At 38.4% G+C, this 20529-nt stretch overlaps 1 protein-coding gene across 2 annotated transcripts; it reads right to left on the bottom strand.

Moving 5' to 3' along the window:
* Positions 1–579: 579 nt before the first annotated feature.
* LOC307126552 (protein NLRC3-like) lies at positions 580–17980 on the bottom strand. Of its 2 annotated transcripts, XM_079817143.1 has the most exons (9): positions 17895–17974; positions 15215–15348; positions 14318–14596; positions 14149–14211; positions 10698–12501; positions 7329–7502; positions 6577–6750; positions 1938–1984; positions 580–1315 (listed from the first exon to the last, which is right to left on the bottom strand). In XM_079817143.1, exons 3-9 carry the CDS (start codon positions 14574–14576, stop codon positions 729–731), a joined length of 3108 nt encoding a protein of 1035 aa, XP_079673269.1. In that variant the 5' UTR covers positions 14577–14596; positions 15215–15348; positions 17895–17974; the 3' UTR covers positions 580–728. The 2 variants fall into 2 exon arrangements, with proteins under 2 accessions (XP_079673269.1, XP_079673268.1); XM_079817142.1 differs by lacking the exon at positions 15215–15348 and having other exon boundaries at positions 17895–17980.
* Positions 17981–20529: the final 2549 nt, after the last annotated feature.

The following is a 20529-nucleotide window of genomic DNA, read 5'->3' as shown; positions in this document are numbered from 1 at the left end:
CTCTAAGGACAAAGCTTTTTTTTGTAAAAACTCTGTAAATGTTTTATGAACTTTTTAATAGATCTAATGAAATTTAACAAAATGTTATTTCAATGAGAACCTCATGAAAGATAGATATCATATCAGTGTGTTACATAAATTAGGTATTAACTCTCGAACATTTTTTATTGTTTTTAAAGGGGTAGTTCAACCAAAACATGTGAACGTTTACTCACCCTAATGTCATTCCAAACCTCAATGAATTTCTGTCTGTGTAACATAAAAGAAAATCATTTGAGTCTTTATTTGTCCATACAATAGGCTATTCAATGGTATAGCCTATGGTTTGGTTGCCAACATTCTTCAAAATATCTTCTTTTATGTTTCACGGAAGAGAGAAAGTCATACAGGTTTGGAACGACATGAGAGTGAGTAAATGATGACAGATTTTAAAAGCAGTAAATTCACTTTAATGTATCCTAGCTCAAAATCAGTGGTTTACTGTCAAGTGCATTTCTGTGTGACAAAAGTGCAATATTACGTTTGTTATCTGCATTTGCAGTAAATTCAATAATATCCATCATTAGTTGTCCCCGTCCTAGATTTATTTATTTACTCCAATTTAAGGCCCTAACCCCAGTTAAAACATTCAAGAGGGACTCATGGGCCGGATGGGCTGGATTTGCCAGGGCCGAATTTTAGCCCCAGTCCAGCCCTGGTAGAATCTCTCCTCAGTCTGTCCTGATTCATCAACACAGTTTCACTGATGATCCAGGAGAAACCCCAAACCCAGGATAGAGTGTGTGTGTGAATGTGGTCTGGAGTGTGTGTATGAGGCTCATTGTGTCTCCAGAGACACTGTAGAAGGACAGAGTTCCTGCTCTGAGATCCACATACACTCCTGTTTTATAGATATCAGCAAACCTTCCTCTACTGGGATCTGTTCTGCTCCTGATGGGCTGTACTGGGAGTTCAGTCTGTGTGTAATTGTGTCTGAATGAGTAACTGGAGGAAGAGCAGCTCAGACTCCAGGACTGATCATTAGATCCAAACACACACTCACCCCATCCCTTTCTGCTGATGCTCTTATATGACACTGATATACACACACTCCCACTCCACTCAATCTCCCAGTAACAGCGTCCACACACACTCTCTCCACACACACCCTCTCCACACACACTCTCTCCACACAACACCTGAGGATAAGGATTAAATCTGTCAGGATGATCTGGATATGGCTGATCTGTGTCAGTGTCAGTAATTTCTCTGTTCTCCTCAGACAGACGGAGGCGTTTATTCGCTGTGTTTGGATCCAGAGTGAACCGACGGAGATCTGATGAGAGAAAATTATGAGATTATGAATATGATCTTTTAATGTTCACTGTAAATATGATTTCTATCGTAAGTCTTGAGTTCAGATCTGACACATTTATGATTTTCACAGATTCATGTTCCAGCAATCTGAGCTTGATTTATGATTCTCATCCTGTCTATAAATCTCATCTGATCTGAGTTCAGTGCTCGACTCTCAGGTCTGTTGCCAAGCAACCAATGATAATAAATAAATGAGGCTCTGAGTGAAATCACCATGGTTACCAAACAGATCAGATCCTAAAGTTAAGTGTGTGTGTGTGTGTGTGTGTGTGTGTGTATGTGGTTGTGTGGGCATGTTTTTGTGAAATATCAGGACACAAATGTGTATAATGACACGGGTATGACATGGGTATGACAAAAAGAGGGTGAAATATGAGGACGTTCCCCATATCCTCACTTTTCAAAATGCTTATAAATCACACAGAACAAGGTTTTTTTCACAGAAAGTGAACTGCACAGTCTCCTGTGAGGGGTAGGTTTGGGGGCAGGGGCTGTGCGTGTGTGTGTGTGTGTGTGTGTGTGTGTGTGTGTGTGTGTGTGTGTGTGTGTGTGTGTGTGTGTGTGTGTGTGTGTAGACATACATTTGTGTAGTCCTGCTGTAATCCTGATCTCTCCTCCATGACCCACACTAGAAAACACACACAGTGACAGTTAATCAGTGAACACACACACACACACACACACACACACACACACACACACACACACACACACACACACACACACACACACACACACACACACACACACACACACACACACACACACACACACACACACACACACACACACACACACACACACACACACAAACACAAACCCCATATACTATATATTCCTGCATATGTATACACCTATGGTGAATACGGATTAACTCTGTACAGCCAGCGTATAGCGGCGTTTTATCCAGCCTGGTTGAAAGTTACCGTTGTGTTAAGAAGGAATAAACCTTCGGATGAAGCTGATTGGATTGTTTTGATAGACACCCCTTGAGGAAAGCTAGCCCACATGGAAAGAACCTATATGAGGATATATGCACATATATGAAACCTATATGCAGTTTATATGCACATATATGATAATAGATATGCTGCATATATGCCACATATAGGCCAAATTGAGGTGCATATATGTGCATATACAGGCCATATAGGTCTCCTGTATTGCTTATTTATATACACATATAAGCCCTATACATACAAGATATGTCTCCTATATAGCTCATGGCAGGATCTGGTCATTTTGTAGCTCACTGCATTTCGGGCTCAAATGTATTTGTTTTTTTTTTCTTAACAGCCCTTTCCATTGATTTTTGTCATTATATCATAAACTAATTAAAATAATAATAATAACTGTGCCCCCTTTTGTCCACATGTATATTTTTCTGACACTATCCTGTGTTGACTTCAGAGTGACATCAGGCCCTGACCACCATTTTCATCTGGCCAAACACAGTGAGACAGGTTCTGTCATTTTGTATGTGGCCAGCTGAGAGAGATGCTGCATTTGCACCTGAATCATGGGTATCGCTGCAATATGGAAAGGACAAAGTAATATGGTAGGCCTATTTCCAATTTGTGCTCCACTTTAAGTAACATCAGGTGGAAGTTTGGGTTGTGGAATTATCTTATGATGATTTACAGTAACTAGTGTGCATGCACATGCATGAACACCTAACACCTAACTTGAATATTTTAGCCATTTTTAGCAACTTAGGCCCCGATCACACAGAACGCGTTTTTTTCAGTTTTTTCCTCTTTTGAATAGATTTCAGTTGGCAGAGATCGTTATGCGCGCTGCTTATGTGCACCGGGCGCCTCATGTTTTAACCACCTGCTGCGCCTTGCATTTTAGAAGGAGCGCTCTGAGCACCTGAAGTTGAAAAAAAATCAACTCTGAGCGGAAAAGAGCCCGACGTCATCGTGTTTTTTTTCTATTGCCCAATCGAATGAATGGAAAGGCGGGGTCTTCCGTTGTGATGACGGAAGTTTACAGTTACTCGGATCGGCCGCAGAGACTGCAATGATGGAGGAGAAACTTCTGGCTGTCGCGGGCTACCCGGAGCTCTATGACTTCACCAACCGTAACTACCACAATTTAAACAAAAAACAGCAGGCATGGAGGCACGTTATTGGGGCAGTGGATTTGTCAGGTAAGTTGCCTTCATTAATCTAAGCTGTACTAATGTTAAAGGGTTAGTTCACCCAAAAATGAAAATTCTGTCATTAATTACTTCCCCTCATGTCATTCGACACACGTAAGACCTTAGTTGAAATCTGATGGCTCTGAAAGTCCTCCATTGGCACAATGCACGGTTCACTCTCAAGACCCTTAAAAGGTACTAAAGACGTCGTTACAAAGTCCATCTTACTACAGTGGTTCTAAAATAACTTTATGAATCGGCGACAATAGTTTTTGTGCGCAAAAAACCCCTAAATAACGACTTACATAGTGATGACGATTTCAAAACACGGCCTCATGAAGCTTCGAAGCGTTATGAATCAGTGAGTTACAGGTGTCATTACGGGTGTCGAACGATATGAGGGTAAGTAATTAATGACAGAATTTTCATTTTTGGGTGAACTAACCCTTTAACAGCAGTAGCAATAGTTTGCGGGCTCTAAATTGCTTTCATGTGGATCAATATTAGTGTCACAATCACAAGTGAGAGTGCCCGTGATTACCACCTGAGGGCACTCCACCCCGGACTGTCACTCCATCACAAACTACATTACCCATAATCCTTTGCCCGGACTCATCATCACTCATTGTTTGCACCTGTGTCACATTACCTCATTACCCCATTACCCTAGCCTATATAAACCATGTTCACTCTGTCATTAACTGCAAAATCTTGTTTGTTGTATTACTGCATTTCTGAGCGTTTTCCCTGGTTTCTTGCCTTGGTTTTGGATTTCTTGCCTTGGTTTTGGATTTCTTGCCTTGGTTTTGGATTTCTTGCCTGTTCCGTGGATTACCCGTTTGCCTGTCTCTCTTGCCTTGTTTGCCTTATTGGACTGATTACATGTTATGACCTCTTGCCTGTTTGTTGACTACGAGTCTGGATTACCCTTTAATAAAGCTGCATTTGGATATTCTACCTTCTGTCTCAGAGCAGTACGTTACAATTAGTTATTAGCTCATTTGTTATTTTTACCCTGTGTTGGTAGAGGGGGAATGCAGACGAAAATGGAAATATCTGAGAGACAATTTTTTAAGGGAAAGGAGGACAGAGAAGGAGAAAAGGAGTAGTGCTGAAGGAGGCAGTCAAAAGAGATGGAAGTTTATGGCCGTTATGTCCTTTCTTGAGCCTCACGTGAAGGAGAGACCAAAGACTTCCAATTGTAATTTTGATAGGCATATAGACAGTCAGGACTATACAGTTGAATCTCTCCTGTCGAAAGTTTAGGTAGGTGTGAGGTAGTAAGTTTAGGAGCCTAGGGTGATGTGGTCAGAGTAAATAATGTGATGACATGTCAAAATGACTGCTGTGTTAACCGTGTTTCAGTGTTTAACACTTGCATTGCATTGTCTTAGGAGGATGACCTGCTGACTGGGACCTTTGAGACAGCCTTTGAGTTACCATCTGCATCAACATCTACAGCGATACAACCATCTATGTCAACAACTACATTATCATCTACGACACCTCCACCTAGTCTTCCAAGGAAAAAGTTTCCAATCAGAATTTATTTCAGATTTAGCAGAATTGAATCAGAATCGTCCAATTGACGTGTTTACATGACACATTTTTTATTATGATCAGCCCTTTATCCAAAATATGTGTCCAATCGCAGCTGTACTGTAAGCACTTTGAAGCACTATATTATTATTATTATTATTATTATTATTATTATTATTATTATTATTATTATATTGTCTTATTATTTTTGTCTTCTCTAGATTCTATATTGAAGAAGTGGCCGGCAGCCAGCGGAGGGCAGATAGGCACATCTAGCAATTCGAAGCTCACAGAGCTGAGAAGATCAACAAGAATTTTTTTTTATTTTTTCTGTTCAGTTTTTTTGTCTTATTTTTGTTCTTGTACTATATTTTTGTTCCTGTACTATATTTTTGTTCTTGTACTATTGGATTGTTCTTAAGTAAATAAATAATGTACATTTATTTTATTATCTGTAAAAAATATTTTATTTATGTTGCCTAGCAGCAATGGATTTTAATAATTTTACTAACATATAGGTGAACATATAGGTGAACATATAAATGAACATATAGGTGCACATATAGGTGAACATATAAGTAAACATATTGGTGCACATATAGGTGAACATATAGGTGAACATGAAGGTGAACATATAAGTGAACATATAGGTGAACATAAAGGTGCATATATGCACACATATATATGTGCATATATGCACACATATATATGTGCATATATGCACACATATATACGTGCATATATGTACCTATATAGGTATATGTATGCATGTATATATGAACACATATGTGCATATATGTACATATAATATAGGAAAATGGCCAATTTTATATATGTCACATATATTAAAAACCTATATCAAAACCTATATTAAAACATATATGTTTATACAGGTCCTTTCCATGTGGGAGATATCGGACCTCACCTAATATAGTCCCTTTTTCAGACATTACATAAGTTACTGATAGTAAATAATCAATAATAACTGAAATCGTTTTGCAAGTGATATGTAAGGAATAATTGGTGACAGGCCGTTGAATTATTAGAAAATAAAGGTGGTAATCCGGCCATGACGCACGTGTATGTATGTACTGTATTTGTGTGCGTTTGTATGGGAGAGAAAGCAGGAGAAAGTGAATAAAACATTTCGTAGGAAAATTATGGAAATGGTTTGTGATTTACATCCTGTTGTTTGTTATATTTATTTGTTTCGGTCAATGTCTTTGGGTTTTGTTTATTTTGCTGTTGTAAGCTGTCAGGACCTTTGAAATAACTGAAATAATTTTGTTAAGTGATATGGAACTGTAATGCAGTCAAGATCTGCCTGGAACTACTTTAGCCGTGCGTTTCCCTGAAAACAACTGCACACCTTAGAAAGTTCAATAACCAATCATAATGAAGCATTCAACAGCCCAGTAGTATAACTACTGTAAATTCTGTACTGTAAATTATCAATGAGAACTTCTGTAAATGTATGAAAGTGTACTGGTTTGTAATAAGTGAAGATTGTAATTGTAAACTCTTCCTGCTTTACATACTTGAGTTTATCCAGTCTGTAGTTTGGATGGTTGAGTTTATCCGTGAGCAGCTTGACTCCCAAATCTCCGGGGTGATTGTAGCTCAGATCCAGCTCTCTCAGGTGTGAGGGGTTTGAACTCAGAGCTGAAGACACATAACCACAGCCTTCCTCAGTTACCATACAGCCAGACAATCTACAAAGACATACAGCAACAGTCCACATCACATTAGTTTGGCAATCAGACACATTGACCTTTGCAGTTTGTATTTGGAAATGTGCCAGAGTAAAAGTATAACTTTTTCTTAATGTAATTAAGTTTTCATGCCTATTTCAGCCTTTCATTAGGTATTATTTATTTTTAACGGTTTAAAAAATGTACTGGCAAAATAACTTAAAATAACTGGCAGTAATTTGAAGTGATTACTGTACTTTTTTTCAAATTCATTTTTGGAATTGAACTTTTTTTTTTTTTTACATTTAGACAAACATTAACAGAGTCATACAAATAAGAGTGAATGTGTGGATTTTTTAAAATAAATTGTTAATTGCAAATATCTCAAATGCATTTGGTAATCCAATTGTTGTCTCTGGTCGTCTCGTTTCTTGTGCGCATTCATGTGTTCATGAGGCATGACTTTGGATGGCGATTTTGCAACGAGGGTGGGATTCTACGCTTTCAGTGCTTGCCGGCTAAAGTTAGCATTTCCCAGATCACATATTGCACTTTTAAGTTCGCCTCTAATCATAGTTAATTATTTTAAAACCATTCACCTCATTATCTCCAGCTGACAGTTTGGACTCTTCAGTCCATCAGAAAGAAGCTTCACACCAGAATCCTGCAGGTCATTGTCACTCAGGTCCAGCTCTCTCAGGAAGGAGTTTGAGGATTGTAAAACTGAAGACAAACGTTCACAGGACTGAGCAGTGAGGTTACAACACTGTAGCCTGTGTAGAGGACAAAACAAACAGTAACAGTAATGCTTATTATGTAACATTTATAATCTGGAGAATTGATAACCTGGTAAGACCTTTGACTGTAGTGATGTAAGAAAAGCTAAAACAATTCTCTCTTCTTAAAACATCAAACCTGTATTTATATCATCACACACATACATTTTTTTTCTTTTTTTTTTTTTTCTGAACAGTCTAGGCCAGGGGTGTCCAAAGTCCAGCAAACAGCCCACAGCGCATCTATTAAAATGTATTAAATGTGGCCCGCCACGGATCATTTACAAATCATGCAGTTTCACGATGTCACCACATGGTGGCAGTACTAGACTTTAGGTCAGGGAAACAGCGCCCAAAGCGGAACGAAACAGCGCTGCTTGTGCTCTGCGCAACTCACAAGCTCTGACCCCTCTGACTCTGAACAAATGTGTTTACCTGCTGAGAGTCTCGATCACGCGCCCACTAAACAGCCCGTGAGAAGTGTTCGAGTTCGGCGCAGATGTCTCCTCTCCGGTACGAGCTGCGAATCTCTTTGTGATTTGATTTAATTTAAATCCAGTTAAACAGCGCTGACTTAATCAACAACACTAACGTGCAAATCAGCTGAGCCGATTCAAAATACTTTCCAAACAACAATTCGCATTACGAATTTATCGTGTGTTTACTGTGGTAACACCTTTAACCGGTAATTTGTCAGAAATGTAGGTTAATATCTAATTTTATTTAATTTGTAATGTAGAAATGTATTAAATGAGTAATAAAGGCCAAATTGCAGACTATTTTTGTCATAAACTTGCAGTTTTGTGCATTTTTATTTATATGTCTATAGACTAAATACCATTCTAGATATAGATATATATATATATATATATATATATATATATATATATATATATATATATATATATATATATATATATATATATATATATATATATATATATATATATATATATATATATATGTGTGTGTGTGTGTGTGTGTATTACTTTATGCCTTGTGTGCACTGCAAAAAATGCTGTAATTTAGTATTTTTGTCTTGTTTCTAGTCTAAATATATCTAAAAATTCTTAAATCAAGATGTTACGAGATAAGTTAAATGACATTAAATCTTTTTTCTTGTTTTCTGGAAAATTTAATTGAAGTGAGTTTTTGTTTAAAACAAGCAAATATATCTGCCAATGGGGTAAGAAAAATAATGTTTCTGTTTGGAATCTTTAAGGAAGATTTTGGAAGATTATTTGTGACCCTCTCTGTGAAAACCCAGCTAAAGTCATTTTTTTGTCATTCGCTGTTTTATACATAAAATCATCCTACATAATGTAAAGAACATTCTGTGAAAATATAACCTTGATATCTTTAATATTGACTGAGTAAGATCATGTCAAAGGTTAGCTGAATTTCGGCCTCAGAAAATCATGATTTTGAGAAATTCCAATTTTAAAATCAAGCTTATTTTTGAAATTGTAAAACATTTTAACCATTATTATTCTGATAATGTGCCATATACCACATTAAAGCTAAGATTCTCCCATTTTCAGTGATATAGGACACATTTATGGGAAAATTCTTAGTTTTGTAAAACAAGTCTATTTATTATGATGTGCATGTCCAAAAAGCGTGAAACACTGAAAGGAATGGGGGCACCACAAGAGCTTGATTTACCAAGTCAGTTCACTCTAATGATTTGTAGGCTATAACTTTATTAGTAAAATGAAATCTCAGTAGAAAATGTCATTAATAGGCCTATATATATATCCATTAATACATAAAAAATCCATAGAAAATGTCACTGTGTAACATTTGGAGTAAATCCAGGAATAGGCCTAATGCCCTATAACAAGTTAACAGGTCAGTCTCAAACTTTGTGCAGATAGTCATAACTGTGAATCTTCACTTGTCTCACAATTCGATTAGATTATGATTCATTAGGATTTTTTCATGGCTCATTGTGCTTAACAACTCTTTTAGCCTAAAGCACGTCCTGCACTTTATGTTCTCATTCATGCATGTTCTATTCGTATAGGTTTACAAACCGAAACCAAAACATCAGACGCAAGAGCTTTGGTTCCGAAGGACACACGCAACTTTTTTATATTAATATATAATACGGGTTCTTTATTTAGCCTACAAAAAACAGTAGGCCTATATTAATCATTATTAATTAAACTATCAGCTGTTCTGTTCCTTGCGCTTTGCGTGCCGGGGCCGCCCTGTCAGAGAGCGAATTCATAAACCCAGCGCCTCAGCATCAAAAAAACAAACTATTTAGACACTTAGCAGCCATTAAATGTCTTTAAAATAAGATGGATGTATAGGCAGAAGGTGGAGTTAGGAAACAAATAAACTGTTCCTGAAATGTCGGTGATGGCACAAAGAAATCCACACAGAAATCGGAACCCGGCTTAAGTTGCCGTTTTCTTGCCTTTCCCGACACTGATCTGATCCTTGGTCGTGCGGATTGATATTATGGTCTGTTTGCACTTTGTAATTGTAAAAAAATAAATTTCTGAACCGAATGATATAAGAATCAGCAGTTGTTTCTGCGTCGAAAGTAAACATTAAATCAATATTTAAGAAGCCCACGTCCGGTATTTTTTGGTGCAAAATAATAAAACATAGCGTCAATAAAATCATTAATTTCAGTATTTATAATATTATAAATGAAAAATTGAGTACTGCATCTCAAAGCCCTTGGTATAATCTATCATTTACAGCAATAAACACAAATTGCCTGTTTTGGTCATTTTTATGGCTATGACTACTTTGACGCTCAATATCTCCTAATTAGATTATGCGACTTCAGCCGGGGTTTCACAGACGGGGTCACATTTTTCTAATCCATTGGAAGATAATTTAGTTTGTTTCAAGCAAAAACTCAATTAATTTTTATTTTTTCCCCCAGGAATCAAGAAAAAATATGTAAATATATATAAATATATATATATATATATATATATATATATATATATATATATATATATATATATATATATATATATATATATATATATATATATATATATATATATATATATATATATATATATATGGGTATGTCCACAACATCGAATCCGGCCCCCTTTAAAAAAAGTTTGGACACCCCTGGTCTAGGCCAACAAGTCACCCATGTAAAATGACGGCCCATTTACAAAAGACATGCATGTAAATGAATGTAAAGCAGACTCTTACAGTGCTCTTCTGGTGTTTTTGATCACTGGCAGCAGTCTCATCAGTGCTTCATCAGATCTTCTGTATTTCTGCAGTTCAAACATCTCTTGAGTCTCTTCTGACATGAGGAGCACAAACACCAGACCTGACCACTGACCAGAGGAGAGATTCTGTGCTGAAAGATTTCCTGAGCTGAGTTTCTTCTGGATTTCCTCCACAAAGTCATCTTTCAGTTCACTCAGACAGTGGAAGAGATTGATGGTCCTCTCTACTGATTTCTCCTTCTCTATTTTCTTTTTTATATAGTCAGCAGTGTTTTTCAAGTTCTCTGTTTTGAGTTCCAGTTCTGGCAGTATTTCCTTCAGGTCACTCTGATTGGACTCCAGAGAGAGACCCAGGAAGAACCGGAGGAAAAGATCCAGGTGTCCATTCTCGCTTTGTAAAGCCTTGTTGACTGCAGCCTTGTGAAGCTGAAACAGTGGCTTTTTGGACAGTTTCCATGTCAGTTTTTCTCTCCAGGATTGAAGAAATAGGTCAGCTTTCTCATCTTTGCCCATCAAAAACACATAAAGAGCAGCAATGAATTCCTGGACGCTGAGATGTACAAAGCTGTAAACGTTTCTTGCCTTTTCCTCCTGAAACATTCGAGTGCATAACCCAGAGTACACCGACCCTTCGTTGACATCTAGTCCACATTCCTCAAGATCTTCTTTGTAGAAAATCAGGTTTCCTTTCTCCAGCTGTTGAAAGGCCAGTTTCCCAAGCTTCAGAATAATCTCATCAAAAGACCTTGCATTGCCTTTAGTTTCAGGGTCATCACAGTATTTTTCTTCCATCTGTTGCTGCTGAGAAATTAAGAAGTTTGTGTACATCCCTGTGAGAGTTGTGGGAGTTTTGTCATTTTGTTGAGTCAGTAAAGGCGGAAGAACAGTGCGAGAGATCCAGCAGAAGACAGGGATATGGCACATGATGTACAGGCTCCTGAATTTCCTAATGTGACGGATAATCTTTTCAGAAACCTCAGGACTGCTGTTATTTTTGAAGTATTGCTCTTTCTGCTCATCGTTAAATCCTCGCACCTCTGTCACCTGATCAATGTAGTTTCGGTCTATCTGTCCGGCTGCTGCTGGTCTGGATGTTATCCAGATGAGAGCAGAGGGAACCAGGTGGTTCTTGATCAGGTTTATTATTATCTTACTCACTGTTGTTTTTTCATTTGCATTTGTAAATCCGTCATCTTCTTTAAAGTTTAAAGGAAAGCGACATTCATCCAGGCCATCAAAGATGAACATGACTTTACCATCACCTTCAGGAAGAGAGGGCAATTCTTCAGTTCCACTAAAGTATTTGTTAAGCAATCCCATGAGACTGTACTCTTCTTTAATCAGATTCAATCTACGGAATGGAAGTGGGAATATGAAGACTATATCCTGATTTTCTGTTCCTTCAGCCCAGTCAAAAATTAATTTATTGACAGAGACAGTTTTTCCCACTCCTGCGATCCCCATTGTCAGCACTTTTCTGTTTCGTCGACCCGTGTCACACTGGACTTTAAACATGTCATTACACTCGATTGGATTCTCCTTGGCAGTCAATCTGTTGTGATCTGATTCGATCTGTATCACCTCATGGTTGTTCACTCTTCCTCCAGTCTCATTCTCCACCACGTATAAATCAGTGTAGATATCATTCAGATATTCCCGATGACCCCTCTGTGAATCACCAACCAATATCCGGTTGTAGTCCAGTTTTAATTTGTCCTTCAGTCTGCGGCTGATCTCTGTGTAATAGCGAAGAGTAGCTTGACTGTCGTCTGCAGTTGAGCCTTTAAGAAAGAGGGGCAGCAAAGACTAAGTGATTGTGTTTTTCATAAATTCGTGCTTCTACTATATTTATATTAATCACACTCCTACTGCAATAGTGTTTACATGCACATCTTACACTGGTTATGCTGAAGATGATAACATATAATGATGGAACTGCCTTTACTAACGCTGACTTGAATGCAATTGGTTTCAATATTAAAATTTCATTATAACTTTTTCTAATTCCTTCCAGAACATTTATTGGATTGTCACTATTGGACTTAAGCACTGCAAAAAATGCTCTTCTTATTTAGTATTTGTTTCTTGTTTCCAGTCCAAATATCAAAAAATTCTTAAATCAAGATGCACTTAATAGATAAGTAAAATTACATAAGATATTTTTTCTTGTTTTCTGGGGGGAGGGGGGGGGGTCAAAATGAAGGGAGTTTTTGCTTAAAACAAGGAAAATTATCTGCCAAGGGGGTGAGAAAAATAATCTTATTTCTGTTTGGGACAGAAACAAGATTTCAATCAGAAACAAGATTTTCTCACCCCATTGGCAGATAATTTTAACGGATACGTGCTATATTCTCCAGTCGAGTTCCCAGGATTGGTGAACCCTGTTGAGTCCTCCGCACCCCTCGGCAGTCGGATGTGGCGGAGCGTCCGACACCAGGTCTGGCACTTGTATGCATTGGTGGAACTTGTGTCAGACTGGGTTCCGTATGTCGTGACCCCTACGGCGGTCCCATACGTGTATTCTCCACGGTACAGCTCCCTACGGTGAGCTCGTGTCTTTCCCTTGGCAGAGTTCTCTGCCGTCTCAGTACGGTGTCGTTCCCCCGCCTGTAATAGGCCGGGGCCACCTCTGGGACTTCGTATGTTGAGCTGCCCACGGCCAGCCCTTACGTGTACTCTCCACATGGTAACTCCCTCCGGGCATGATGTGGCTTCCGCAGCGTCCCTCTGGGCACGCTTTCTCAGCGTTATCCAATAAGTCTGCTGAATGGGTCTTGCGGAACAGCAGTATGACTCTCCCTGCGTGAATCTCCCCGCCCGCATCAGAACGTGGTCTGAGGGGCTCTCACTGGGCGCTGGAAGTGGTAGTAACTGTGGCGTTTTCCATAGGGATCCCAATTCGTCGGTCTACCGACGTACGTCGTAGTGACCGACTGAAAGGGAACGTCTCGGTTACGTATGGTAACCCTCGTTCCCTGAAGGAGGGAACGGAGACGTACGTCCCGTCGCCACAGTTCCTTCCATCACTGCAGGGCCGAGCCACTAGTTCAGCTCCTCAGTGAAAAACGTCAGTGCGTTGCTCTCGCTTCCTGTTTATACCCGCGGCGCGGAGCGGAGCGCGAGATGCAAATCTCGCACGCCAATGGCCCATTGGCCTGTTCTCTAAATCGCGAAGCTGATAGGGGCTCTCTAAAGTGATCCCAATTCATCGTATTACCAACGTACGTCTCCGTTCCCTCCTTCAGGGAACGAGGGTTACCATACGTAACCGAGACGTTATCACTACCTACCACTGCTATATACTCTGTTGTATTAAATGTACTTGTATAAGATCTGCCACTGTTTTTCTTGGCCCTGTTATGGTTGCTTGCTGTTATATTTGCTCCCATTTCCATGTACAGGTAGTACAGGCAGTGATTGTTATTTACCCATTATTTCTTTTGAATGAGCTCCAACAGCAGCAGATGTCTTTATATTGCCTTCAGCCTGACCTGCGTGTGAGAAAGAGAGGATCACACACTGAGAAACATGAATCACACAAACACATCAGCAGAGCAAAAAAAAATCACATTACAGTCACAGCGAATTAAACGTTACCTTGCTTGTGTTTGTTCTCCAGCTGCTCAGCCAGATTATTCTGGTTCATCTTCCTCAGGATCTCCACCGTGACCTTCACAGCTTCTTCTGCTCCAAAACATGCTACCATCTTATCCACAGTTTTTAACCTATCTGCATTCTCCATATCAGACTTTGATATACACTCATGATCATTCTTTAATTGCCACTGAAACTTTTTCAGTTCAGCTTCTTCCAGTTCATTCAGTGATTTCTCAAGGAGCTCTTCGACAGACGCCATTGCCCTTCACAGATTCACAGCTGCAGGACATAAAGAAAAAGATCAAGACCAAGACAAGACCAAGACTTTGAAGGACCGAGACCAAATCAAGACCAAGACAGGCCGAGACCGAGTCAAGACCTAGACCAGTTCAAGTCCCCACACTGCATGACACACTTATGATAAAATGTGGAATATGCATATGATTGGGTTACGTCATGATTGAAAGCTGAGATGCTTCTCTGAGTGAAGTTGTCTCTGCCACAGGATTTTTGGGAGGATATTGGAACTTTAATTTCTACATTTCCGAGTGTGTGCGAGTGTGGGCGGACTTTTGATATTGCGGCTCTACATCTTGCTCTCTACCGCACAGACTCTGTCTCAAATCAGCGCAAGATGTCAGCACCATATTCGAACGTCGGCTTCACTTTTCTTCAGTGGAAGGCATTGAAGACGACGCATCCATATTTTTTACGGTCTATGGTGGACAGAAACACCCAACTGACACTGACAGAGGGCCTGTGCTTTCTGCTTGATTGTTTGTTTTGTGAAAAACGCTCACGCCCATTTTAAAACTTTAAATAAGTTCTGTAAAAATGCTAATCTCTATGAGGCATTAATCTAGACAGAAAATGAAAATAATGTAATTTATTACTCACCCTCATGCCGTTCCACATCCGTAAGACCTTCGTTCATATTCGGAACACAAATTAAGATATTTGTGTTTAAATCCGGCTCAGTGAGGCCTGCATAGCCAGCGATGACATTTCCTCACTCAAGATCCATCAATGTACTAAAACATATTTAAATCAGTTCATGTGAGTACTTAAATTTTTTTAATTTGTGTTCCTAAGATGAACGGAGGTCTTACGGGTGTGGAACGGCATGAGGGTGAGTAAAAAATTACATTATTTTCATTTTTGGGTGAACTAACCCTTTAAATGAATGTGAATAATAGGAGGTGGAATAGGTATCATACAGATCCATGCATTAGTAGGCAAATTATTTTATATACGTATTTTTTCATTTACATTTTGGTAACATTATTGTGCAGCTTTATTGTGCAACGGGGAAGGAAACCCTGCATTTGCATTTTATGTTGATTAACTACAGTTTGTTTGAACAAATATCTAACATGTGGTTTGACTCATGTTTTTGGTTCATATCGCCCAGTACTATGGGGATGGGTGAACATGAGTTTTGGTACAGCAAAATTTCTGAAGAGTGAAATTTTGGTGACGTACAGTAAGCGCGTGAGAGTCTGTTATATATTGCTACACAGAGCAAAACTGTGTATGTGTGTGTGCTCTCGATGACTGATCGCTCTGCATTCATGTACAGACACATTTCAGTACATTCGCGTTGTTTCCACACACACTCAGGAAGGATAATGTTTGATTTGTCATGTGGACGTTGTTGTATTTATTAATTGTAGGTTTATGCACTCAAAGCGGTTGATTTAGGAGTTTTTTAGCGTCGACGTCTGGTCCTGTTCGGTATCGCAGCTTGACATCTAAAATGAAAACTCGTTGTTGCTGTAACTTTTTTTTTCATGGGTGCTTAGGTGTGTATAAATGTATCATAATATAATTATATGGACTCCTTATATTTGGTTATTTGGTGTGCTTTTGGAGTCTCCAATGATCCTTGAAGTTTGCAGAAAATACAGTTTTGTGAGAATCACCCTTCAATCTGATTGTTTACTTTGCTTGATATAGCAAATTATGACAAAATTAATGTGTTTAAAAAGATAAATGATGTATGCTTAATTCCACAATAAGTGTGTGATTAATCACGATTAAAAAATGTAATCTATTGACAGCCCAATAGCATATACATAATTTAACCCAAGAAAGAAGTTTTAAATAGTGTTTTAATAAACAGGGCAACCAATTTGATTCAACTCTTTATATCCAGGCGCTAGATACGTTCTTCCTTGAATAGGCTACTTCATAGAAACTCATTCGACAGAAAGATTTTAGAGAGACTAAAAACTGTTGAAATATGACAATAGCATCTGGATATAGTAGCTTTAGCAGTGCTGCTCACGTTATCTAACTCCATTTAGAGTCTAACCATCTATTATACAACAATATACATGAACTATAACGCGCTTCATAAAATACCACTTTAATCAATATTCCTGAGAGGTCGACTAATGCCATAAAATCTCAAAATATGCAGTAATTTCATCAATTTCCTAAGCTGCGATAATTCCTATCGACCAGCTCACTTAGCACAGCGTTTGTGGCTCGACTTGTCGAGACTGTTTTCCAAGATGGCTCCTGTCTGTGTACGTGTAATGTTCTGTCTTTAAAAAGTAACTTCTTATTAAACTGTTTGTACACTTACAAAGTTCTCAATGCTTTGTTTTGTATGTAGGGACCCTCATTATGCTACCGTGTTAGTGGGAGACTATTTTGAGCCTTGTTAGTGGTATTAAATAGCGATTTAATTTTACTTACTCTATGCCCCATAGACTAGCATTATAAGATAATCTGTTTTTAGAGATAAAACTCTTTACATTTGATTTTCATGAAAACGCATCCCAGAGAACGATCTACTCGGTAACCATGTGTTAATTACCCCTAGGTTCATTTTTCACCAGAGTTGTCCTTTAATTGTTTTGAAAATGTGAACTGTTGCAGTTAATGCTTAACATTGAAACTTCATTGTCTTTTCAAAATAATCCATGACACAAGTTGCGATTTGAGGAGCGTGCACTAATCTTTTCAGTTCCATTTGTTTGCCACGCCCACAACAAGGGAAATATCATGAATATTCATGTGTACTCCACCCACTGGAACAGTTTTTCACAAGAACAGAATATTACACAACACCGGCCAAGAAGAGGAAATAATCTCACGAGAGAAACTGATCTTACTCTAAAAACACCCATTAACCTCATAACTGCAAACAACTACATACATTTGTATGTATATTAAATCATTTTAATCTTTGTGGCATTCATTATAAACAACACGTCAAGCCAAAATGAATTTATTTCAAGCTAAAATTAAACGGCATTGGGCTCATCTCTCTCATTCAGCAAGACTCCAAATACACTCTCATATTCACCATAAACGTTCGGTTGCTGAACTATTGTTCATTATGTAAACAAGGCTTTGTACTTTACTACCACGGAAAACAGCATCTTTCACATGCGCAGAATGTATTGTGTACCAATATAAGACACACTTGATCTTCTGTTCAATCATGAGATGAGGAAGTTTAAATAAAATCATCAGAATTAATTCACAACTGCATTAAAGTCCCCAATGACACATAATAATGCACACACACACACATGAAACAACAAAAGAAAGATGAAACACTCACCTCAGATTTGTAGAGCTTTACTTTTTCTCTTCTGAACTGTCGTGTTGAACTGAAATTTCTTTGACTTCTGTAAAGGAAGTGAAACTGCTTTTCAGGAAGAGACATGAGAGACGTCAGCACTCAGCTCTCCTGTCACTGCATTTGCCGAAATTCTTATATATATATATATATATATATATATATATATATATATATATATATATATATATATATATATATATATATATATATATATATATATATATATATTGCTATTTGATGCTCCTTATCAGCAGTGTGTTTTCAAACCAGACAGCATTTCCTCCACTTCCTTCACCTGATTTACTGCTGTAATCCACTGAAGGCAGGGCCGTGCACAGACCTTTTGAGGGGCATGTGCTGAAACTGAAAAAATGCATGTCTGTTCACCTACCCCTAACACTTTATCATTCAACACACGTTAGACGTTTTAGTTCACTTTGTGAATATTTTCTTCATTTTTATTGAAAAGAAATGCCTTTCCGATGTGATATGTTATGGGAAAAGGGAGTAGAACGAGTTCGGCAAAAGGCGGATTCGAACCTCCGGTCGATTTACGTCAAAACTTTAAACCATGTACTTTACTCCTATGCCATTGTCACTATAAGTAATCTGGTGTCTTCCATAAACTTTAGTGAAAAAAGGCAGTCTATTTGCACTTAATGTGAATGACAACATTACTATGTGAAGACAAGCGGAGAGTATAGAATACAAGATTCAGAAATTAGCTAGCTAGCGAATACGTGCATATTAACAGCATAAACATGAATTAAACATGCAACCATAATATCATTAAATGTTAATAAATTAAGTGTATCGCAATAATAAATAAAATAACAAATTTCTTAGAAATATATTTTACCTAGATGACAAGGATCACTCAGGGCGCACATGTGCTTATTTATGATTTTCCGATGGTAAAAACTAATTATATGTTGTTGTATTACTTATTAATATATTATAAACATTTTACAAAAGTCAGATTCAAATGCAGTTACGGGCCAGCGAATGTGTGAAAATGGTCCTTTTGTCAGTCAATTTTAAAACGGAGGTATCACATTAACCTTACGTTTTCATCAACAGTTACAAAGTTTGTTGTAGATTTATGAGTGCTCCGTTTTTCCTGTTGTAAAATACATTTGACCAAAATCTAATTTTATAAAAGATGAAATGCTACTGTGTGCACAGACTATTTAAGTGTAGGCTATTGGCTATGACTAGATGGCAAATGCTAGCCCTCTCTCTCTGGTCCCACATGTCTCAGACCTCAAATACATAAAATATGAGCCTTTATAGATAAAACCTGTGTCCCAAAGTGAAGGCTGCACGCTTCGAAGGCCTACGCGAAGGCTGAACCGAGGGACAGGGTTGCCAGGACTGCACAACAAAACCTCTACAATTGCTAATCAAAAGTAGCGGAATCACGGCCAAAACGCAGGGGGTGGGCGGTAGAAATATAGCTAAAGTAAATACAACTTAAACCTGTGGACTATAGGCTACAAACAACTCAGAGCAACGGTGTAAAAGTAACCCAATTCCAGACTTGGCAACACTGAACCGAGCGTCATTAAATGGCCTATAGCAGGTGTGTGACAACTTACAGCGCACGTTTGTGAGGGATTAAAAAAAAAAAATGGAGCAGAAAAGTAGTTTTTTTTTTTTTGCTTTTTGAGAGTTTATTGGATTTTGACATGCTTCAAAACCTGCAATGATGGGAGACCGGATCATAACCAGGTAAAAATTTTGCCTATGGTTAATTATTTAATCGTTTGCAACTATTAGTTAACAGTTTATTTATTATGTTAAATGTAACCGTTACAATATATTTTCACATTTATATATTTACGTCCAAGTCATTATATAAGTACTTATTTTAATTCAACTCACATAATCGATGCATTGTAACTTTTTATGACATGGCAGCCGTCGACCGATTCAGCCCCGCAAACCTGCGGACAGAAATATGCACTCATCCCAGATGAAGATGATGTCCCGCTGGCACAGGCCTTACCAGGGTCTCTATAGAGTTGCCGACTGCTACCCTCTTTCACTGGGAAATTGAATCCCGCACTGCAAGAAATCTGATCGAGTGCCGCGGGATTGCAGACCAGTCTATACAAATCCTGTTGTCACCGGTGTGCAATGAATTCTGGGATAGGTAGGCTGCGAAGGGTCCATCTGTTGTACACTTCCTTTGCCTGAGAAATGGAGGGCGCATTTTGAAGTAGCTTTCGAATTGCAGCAGCCTGTGAAGCAATCGCACTTCAAATGTGGCCTTCAGAGGTGCAGCCTTCACATTGGGTCAGCCTTCATAGTGCCGCTTTGACGCAATCACACTTCAAATGTGGCCTTCGAAGTGCGCGGCCTTCACATTGGGACAGCTATAGTGTTTCTTGCGTAAAGAAAACGCTGTACTTATTCAAACAACAAGATCTTTATTTACCTTGGCAAGAGTTCGTTCAGCTGCTGTAGAACTTCAGTTCATTCAGTTACGATAGAGGGAGTGGATTTATGAGGGTTACTGACAGTCTGAGGGTCCAACAAGATTTAGTCACAAGCTTTAATACCTTTCATTGGCTAAATATTTGTAAAACACACAGACAGACGTAAAGTGTGA

Source organism: Gobio gobio (genome assembly GCF_949357685.1).
Source record: "Gobio gobio genome assembly, chromosome: 5".
Taxonomy (NCBI): domain Eukaryota; kingdom Metazoa; phylum Chordata; class Actinopteri; order Cypriniformes; family Gobionidae; genus Gobio; species Gobio gobio.
The sequence above is the reverse complement of the archived record's forward strand: the minus strand, read 5'-3'. Positions and strand labels throughout refer to the sequence as shown.